The following is an 8,610-nucleotide window of genomic DNA, read 5'->3' on the forward strand; positions in this document are numbered from 1 at the left end:
ACTGGTGATCTGAGGGAGCGTGCTTGACGTCACACAGTCAGTAGTAAGGGACGAACAGCAACCCAAACAGTTGAGGTAGTTTCACAAACGCAGTTACGCCCCCTGCTTAGGACTCAGTTTTTCCGTCTCTCTCCAGAGGGAATAAAAACAAGTCGGTTCTCCCACCCTCTAGCGGTCGGCACTTTACGCAGGCGCACTATCTATTTTAGGTCCGCCGGGGCCACTAAATTCCGTCGACAATGACGCTGCGCAGGCGCACTGCTTAACTTCCGGACGTGCTCCGCCTCTCTGAACAGCCTTTCTTCTTCGTCCAGGCGCCGGTACACATAAAGGACCCCACCCAAAGCGCGGTTCGCGTCTTTCCCGTCGTGCCTCGCGTGACCCTAAACAGGAAGTGAGGTAGGAGCAGTGCCGGGCGGAAGTTGTTATGGCGGAGTACGAGCAGGTACAGAGGAGCGCCCTGAAACTTAAAGGGGTATCGGAACTAGGTGTAACGAAGCGGTAAGTGCGATGGCAGTGACAGCCCTGTCAGGGCCGCTGGAGAGACGGGGAGAGGGGAGGGCGGGAGACGGGGGGCAGGGACAGAGGGGATCAGGGACTGGACGGGCGGCTGAAGAAGGCCTCGTCTCTCCATCTGCCCCCCTGCCTGTCCGTCCTCGCAGGAAGAAGAGGAAGGACAAGGACAAGAGCAAGGTCCTGGAGCAGATCGTGACGAGCAAGAAGAACGAGGAAGAGAAGCGGAGGGGGCTGGACAAGCGGACCCCAGCGCAGATCGCCTACGAGAAGATGCAGGAGAAGAGGGTGAGCGACGGGGGCATTATGTAAACTTCCGAGGAGGGGGCCGCGGGCGTTCCTTTGGAGCCTTTGTTATGTTCTGAGGGCCACCCTTTAAGAAGTTGGTGAGCAGCAGGAGATCGTGGAGAAAAACGGAAGGAAGATTGAGGGGGGGAGGGAGACATGGGAAAGAAGAGGCAAGAAAGAAAGAAGGCAGACCAGCTGGAAGAGAGGTTTTATGTATTCTGCCTCGGAAGGTAGGAATATAAGCAGAGGAGGCTGCGGGAGCGATGACAGAGGCAGAATTAGGCTTCATTTCTAAGAAAATACTTGGTTCAGATTCTGCCTCTGACATGTGTTGTGATTGCAGTTGACAGCCTCAGTTTCCTTATCTGTAAAAAATGGGGGTCATTTGTATGTAATACTTAATAGTTGTGTACATGTCTTATAGAGTTGGGAGAACCAAGTAAGATATTACATGCCAAGGCCCTTGCTTGAAAGCACTATGTATGCTTCAGTTGCTATTAAGCATGGAACGTTGGTCTGCCTTACAATATATAATTCTCCATTAGTAGAGGGATGGATTAATACATGTCCAAGATAATTTTGGGATTTTTCATAAATTGTTTGGTTTTAGAAATAGTTTGGTAATTAAAAAAAAACTTCCTTATTTTGAAATTGAGATTATTTGATGTATATTCTGAGCATTTTCAGATTGTAAACTATTAAGTGAAGGCCTGAGCAGGCACTGTAGAAAACCAGGATTCCCTAGTTTTGTTTTTTTACCTACAACCATGAAAATAATTCCTCAAACATTGAGTAAGAATAATGGAACCATGATTTTACTCTGAAGCTCCACAGTGGTGAAGAACTGAACATGATTTTTCGAGAGCAATGACAGTTGTTGAACCTCTGTCCCTTTCCATATCACAACATCCCAGTTTCTTGATGATGACAATAGCAGCAGCAAAAGAAGGCATCCACATTTTATCATAAGTGAAATAGTTAATTGTTGAGGAAAATGTGGCATAAAGCTATGGTCATTGCAGGGCCAGAATCAAGAAGGGCTAGACTTTCGGGGCATCAGCTTTATTTTAAAGTAAGAGAATTAGACTAGTGAACATCTGAGATCCCATCCACTTCCCAGAATGTGACTCTTGTGTTCTTTCAGTTCTTGTGGAAATCACTGCAGTGCACTTGAGGTTTGGTCCTCATGGTTTTGTATGTACTTTGACTTTTGAAAGATCCTGACAGGAATATGAATCACAAATTAGAACAACAATTCAGTAATTCAGCAAGTATTGATATGTAGTGCCTACTCTAGAAATTATTGTTTTGGGTTCTACAAGAGATAGAAAATTGTTTCATTAGATGTCCATGGAACAATGTGCCCATCACTAGAGGAAGAATGAAGTTTGGATAAACTCCTTATGAGATCATAGGATTTAGTTCTGGAAAGGACCTAGTCTCTTGATTTTACAGATGAGAAAATTAAGGCCAGCACATTATCACACAGAATTAGGCTTGTTGCTTCTGTTGTCAAAACATTCCATTTTTGTACTATACCACACTATCAGGAATTCGTGGAATCTAACACAAAGTGGAAGGTTAGAGCATAGACAAAGGTAATTATAATACAAATTGAATTACTAATTTTGCTCAGTTATAACAGGAGGGCTCAACCAGGTGGTCTCTAAGGATTCGTCTAATTCTGGAATCTTTTTTTCAGTTCACCTACTTGCATTCAAGTCAAGTCATCTAGGTTTTAAAAATACCTCCTCTGTGCAGAACACTGTGCTCACTGATGGGGAAAAGGAGTTTCCATTAGACAGGATTCCATGCTCAGGAGGGTTTGTTTTTATTTTTGTTTTAACCTTGATGTCATAGATGGAAAAGTTATAGAGATTGAGCTTCCTCCATAGGTCATGAAAGCTTTCAGCTTGTAAGATTACAGATACATAAGGTTCTAGGAAAAACATCCAGGCAGGACTGTTCAGAGCAGAGGCACCCTACAAAGAGAGGCAAAATTTTTTTTGGATTACCACAGGAGGTAGTATTGAAACCATGAAAATCTTAAAGCAAAAAGTATCAAGTATTTATGGGGCACATTAATGTTTGCAAATATATTACCTATAGTATCTCATTTGAATCTCACAACAATCCTGAAAGGTACGTCCAGTTGTTAGAAGGGGTTACCCTTCTGATAGGTAAGGAAACTGAGACAAAAAGAAATCCTAATGCTTTACCTTGTAAAAATAACTAGTAAGTATCAAGGGAGCATTTAAAGTCCAAACTTTTCTTTCTCCCGAGTCCACTGCTTTTTCCACTGTGCCACCCAGTGCAGACAAGATCTATGCGTGAGAAAGTTTTATTTATCCATGTTTGAAGGACATATTTAGAAGCCAAAAAGTAGAAAGAGGCGAGCTGTAATCGTGGCAAAGGGTGTGGGGGAAACACCCTCGCAAGTAACTAGTTCCCTGAGCAGCTTTGGACTTAATGTGGCCTTCAGTTAACTCATATGGAAATTAAGGAGTGCAACTAAATGATCTGTGAAGTCTCTTACATATAATGTTCTTTAAGAAAAGAAGAATATGGAGCAGTTTGTTTATGACAGTGGGAGTTTCTCAGAATGTGGAGAGTGGTAGAATGAGGAGATTGAAGTCATGCTTTATGATTTTGTCTATTGTCCAAAAACAGTTTAATATATTATAACTACAATTGTTAAAAATCCTTCAAAACTCTTCTGCCAGTTGTCCATGTATTTTCTCCATCAATTTATAGACTCCAATGAATGCTTTGAATCTGACAGTGGCACATGAAATTGTCTAACCATGGAACTAGCTGCTCTGTTACATTTTAAGAAACCACTCAAAATGTTACTGAGGACAGTTAGCTCCAATTGAAGTACACCTTCTTGCTTTAAAGTGGGCCCAAGTTGTGGTTAATATGTATGAATTTTTAACCTTTCTTTGTTTTCCCCTCTTTTAGCAAATGGAAAGAATCTTAAAGAAAGCATCCAAAACTCATAAGCAGAGGGTGGAGGTAAGAATTACCAAGCAGTAAAAAACTGTGATTAAAACTCTAGGTTTAGCAGACATTTTGGGTTCTATACTTTGCAGCATCTTTAGTGGTTAGTAGGGTCAGGAAGTAGTGATGAAAGGCAGAATTTGAGAAGAGGCATTTATCTTTGATGGCTTATATAGCTTGTTTGGTTGACAATTCTCGTAAACCAACATGTTATAAATGTTATAAATGCCCATCACATATGTAACTCTGGGAGATACTGACTGGTGAAAGGAATTTTCAGCGAAGTATAACTGATAAACTCTTACTTTTATCACATGCTTTGGGGTTTATTTATAAAAGCACTTTAGTCACACAATAGCCAGGTTTGACAGATGTTGGAATTATTTCCCTTTAAGAGAAGAAAAGAGACTCATTCAGGGTGATATAAGACCCAGAATTAGGATTTGAACCCATTTTCTGACTCCAAAGCCTATGTTCTTTCCATTGTGCTACTACCCCTTTGTAGATTTATGTTAGTAAAAAGGAAGATCTTTCAGTCTATGTTGGGATGGATTGGATTGAGGGGGAGTACATTAATTGGAAAGGGGGACACCATGGGAAGTAGGAGCAGAGACAGGGAATTTGTGTGACTTTTCTGGACTTGTGGTGAAACATTTTCTTTTCTTCCTCCCCTCTAGGATTTCAACAGACACTTAGATACTCTCACTGAACATTATGACATCCCCAAAGTCAGCTGGACAAAATAGACTCCTGTCACATTGAGTGGTGTGGCCCTGAAGAAGAGGAATCAGTTGTGTTCTGGATAACTGTGGCATGTTGTATAAATGCTTCCACCCTTCTCTATCCTCCCGCTTCCCCTCCCCCTTTTCTGAATGTTTCTCAATAAGACTATTTTTAAAGGTTCTGTAATCAAGTTAGTAACTTGTCACACTTTATTAAAGTGAGACTTGTGGTAATTTAAATTTCTTTGTGACACAAAATTTCTAATCTTTAGATTTAAAAATATCAGTTATTTATACAAGGTCATTGACACTTATTTACAAATAAGGATGTCCAACTAGGAGAGTGATAATTCAGCCTTTGAGCTTACAATTACTTTTATTCCACTGTCTGTAGGGGGAAAAAAAAAACTTGCTGCACCAGTACCAACAGACTCTAAGGTGCTAATTATTGTCAGTTATCATTTCATTACTTTCCTAGTTGAAAATAATAAAACTGTTTCAATGTTTAAGAGATGATTTCATGAGTACATTTTCATTCTCCACCCAGCCTTGGCTCTGGTGATCACTTGATAGGTGGTCACTTGATGACTAACCTAGTAATGAAGCTACCAGCTTATCAGAGCTGGATATTCATCAGACAACAGGCTCACACTGGGACTTGTTTTCAAAGCCTTCCTGGTTTGGTAGGTTGCCAGAATTTGTGTGCCAGGGCCCTAGAGATTGGAAGCTTTCATAGTGGCTTCCATGTTTTTTGATAAGGGATTAGGAAGGACATGGGAGAAGCAAGGTTGCTTGTAGCCTGCTGTATTTGGCATGTGTGGTCACATATATTATGGTGTCTGTTGCCTCACCCCACCCTCTCTCAAGCTAATTGGACTCAGCCACTATCAGCCATCTGGGAAGCTCTGCAGGTTCAACATGACAACTATAGGTTCCCTTTTGGCCTGGTAATTCTGTTCTGGTTTTTCCTTTGTAGACTTCAAACTGGGCTAAAAGCTGGAATGGAACTAAAATCCTGTTCTAGGGATCAGAAGCTGCAGCTGCTGCTTCTGAAATTGATCCTTGAGACAGCCCAGAACTAGTGACCACTCAACCACTCTCTATCCTGGAAAACCACCTCAAACACAATTTTCCTCATTCTGAATTGGATCTGTGACTTGAAAGTAGAAAGTGGGTGACAAAGCTGCTAGGTACCTCAACCTGCAGCTTTGTACTTGGCACCCACTATATGAATTCACAATTGTTCCTTAGGTGCTAAAATTCTCCCCCTCCCCTTCATTCGACCATACCCTGCCCCATGCCTCATTCAGTCTGCCTCATTACTGCAACTTTTGGTATTCTTCATTAGGATTCAGTCTGGTGCATTCTCCAAATCTCCAAAGAAGTTTGGGACCTCACTATATTGATTTCTGCTACCTTGCCATCGTTGTTCCATCTCCTTTTACACAGCCATTTAACTTCACGATAAACATGCACATGCACACCATGGTCTGTCACCCCACCAGGAATTAAGCCACGTTTTCCGATAAAGTGACTAATTAACAGAACTATTTCTCATTGATTGTTAAACTTTCTTTTTTTTTTTAATTTTATTTTATTTAATAATAACTTTGTATTGACAGAATCCATGCCAGGATAATTTTTTTACAACATTATCCCTTGCACTCGCTTATGTTTCGTTTTTTTTCCCCTCCCTCCCTCCCCCCCCCCCCCCAAGATGGCAAGCAGTCCTATATATGTTAAATATGTTGCAGTATATCCTAGATACAATACATATTTGCAGAACCGAACAGTTCTCCTGTTGCACAGGGAGAATTGGATTCAGAAGGTAAAAATAACTCAGAAAGAAAATCAAAAATGCAAATAGTTCACATTTATTTCCCAGTGTTCCTTCTTTGGGTGTAGCTGTCTCTGTCCATCATTTATCCATTGAAACTCAGTTAGGTCTCTTTGTCATAGAAATCCACTTCCATCAGAATACATCCTCATACAATATCGTTGTCGAAGTGTATAATGATCTCCTGGTTCTGCTCATCTCACTTAGCATCAGTCCATGTAGGTCTCTCCATTCATCTCTGTATTCATCCTGCTGGTCATTCCTTACAGAGCAATAATATTCCATAGATTGTTAAACTTTTTTAACAAAGAATATGGACTTGTGTTTTAACTTCAACTATCCAGAACAATAATGGCCTTAGAAAGCTTCCTCTTTTATCAGGGAGATTACATGTACATGCAGAAGTATAAACACAAAAAACAACAACCAGGTAACTTCTGAGAGGAAGAGACTAACAGCTGCAGGGAGCAGAAAAGGCTTCATGTAAGAAATGGCTCTTGAGTTGAATTTTTAAGGAAGAAAGGGATTGAGAAACTTAAGAAAAGGGTATGCAATCCCAATGTGGAGATAAACTAGTGAAAAAGGAAAGGGAAGGGGGGAAGGAGGACAAACATTTAAGTATCTACCAGGGCCCAGACACTGTACTAAGGGCTTTTATTAAATAGTGGAGTCTCACAACCTTGGGAGATAGATGTGATAATTACCCTTATTTTTTAGTTGAGGAAACTGAGGCAGATTTAGTGTCTTGCCCAAGGTTTAAAGTCACTTCTGCTTCTAGAGATGATGGTGGTGGGTCTGGGCAGGAATCACCTCAGGTCCAAGGATGCAAAACATAGTCATGTATATCCTGCCTTGTGGTCTCAAGGCATGGGTTCCCTCCCCAACTTTCTCTGGTGAGGAATAAGGCAACATTTAAGATAGTGATTATTTGACTGGTGAAGAAAGGAAAAATAGCCTGGAATAAAGAAAAGAACAAAAGTGCCTGCTTATTTGAGTTGACATATAGATAAATGAGCTTTGCTGGAAGTTTGCCCTGGTATGGAGCAGGAGTCCAGGATTCTCTGACAGCCTGGTGAAATCTGCGTACCCCTTCTCAGAATCATAATTTTATCAAAGTGCAGTTTCATGGGCCATTCCTCCCTGGTTCTGGGACGGCTAAGGCTGGTAGATTGCTTTAGCTCAGGAATTCTGAGCTTGCAATAGGGCTAAAGTTGATCAGGATATCTGCATCACATTGATTACCAAGATGAGAGCCAAGTTGTGGAGGAGAATGAGGAAAGACCCCACACCACCTAAGGAGGGGTACTTGGCCCTCCGCAGAAATAGAGCAAGGCGAAGCCTCCCACAGGTCAGCAGTGGCCATTGCCTGGACAAGACAGGAGACCTAATCCCAATAATAAAATAAAAATGTTCTCAAATGCATACAATAAGACATGTAAGATTACAAAAGAAATGAAATAAAAAATGTGATTTTTTTTTCTTATCATGGACCCTGTATTAAGGATCCCTGTTGCAAAAGAGAAGAAGAGGTTAAATGACTTGCCCTGTTTCATACTAGAATTTGAGACCATTTGAATTCAGGTCCTCCTGACTCCAAGCTTGGGCTCTCCCTACTTCCCCCATTCCTATTGCACTATCTGCCTCAAATGATGGTGGTCTCAGATATAGAGCTAGTTTGTGGATATGTCACATTCTAGTTCTAAAATTCTATGTTCTTTAAACAAATATTGTGTAAAGTCATAATGCACAGACTACTAGGCCTGGAGTCAGGAAAACCAGAGCTCAAATTCAACTTCAGACACTTAACTGAATGACCCTGGGCAAGTCACAATCCCCATTTCCCTTAGGTTCCTCATTGGTAAAATGGGGATAATAATAGGACCTGCTTCCCAATCACATGAGGTACTAATTATAGAGTGCTTAGCACAATTCCTGAGAACTTTAAGTATTATGTCAATATTAGCTGTTGTTTTTCCTTCAATACAGAGGAGCATTGTTTCTGGGCGATGGAGAAAATACAAAGTTTAGGTAAAAAGTCCCCTGCCTTCATAGAGCTTAAAGCCTAGTAGGGGGATAAAAGAAATTCAGAGAAGCATATTGGAAGGAAAGCTTCCTAGAAGGGCATGTGAGCTCAATAAAGGTTAAAGAAAGGAACTCAAATTAAGAGAGCAGTGGGATGTAGCTGATGGGATAAAAGACATAATAAACCAGGAAAACCTGGTTCCATTTTCACCTTTGACATAGGCCCTG

General features: G+C 41.1%; 1 protein-coding gene across 1 annotated transcript; it reads left to right on the forward strand.

The window, feature by feature from the left end:
* The first annotated feature begins 353 nt into the window (after positions 1–353).
* On the forward strand, positions 354–5,032 carry FAM32A (family with sequence similarity 32 member A). The gene is made up of 4 exons (XM_051972071.1): positions 354–501; positions 663–801; positions 3,763–3,816; positions 4,479–5,032. The coding sequence occupies exons 1-4, from the start codon at positions 428–430 to the stop codon at positions 4,545–4,547; spliced, it is 336 nt and encodes a 111-aa protein (XP_051828031.1). The 5' UTR covers positions 354–427; the 3' UTR covers positions 4,548–5,032.
* The last annotated feature ends 3,578 nt before the right edge of the window (positions 5,033–8,610 follow it).

Source organism: Antechinus flavipes, chromosome 1 (genome assembly GCF_016432865.1).
Source record: "Antechinus flavipes isolate AdamAnt ecotype Samford, QLD, Australia chromosome 1, AdamAnt_v2, whole genome shotgun sequence".
Taxonomy (NCBI): domain Eukaryota; kingdom Metazoa; phylum Chordata; class Mammalia; order Dasyuromorphia; family Dasyuridae; genus Antechinus; species Antechinus flavipes.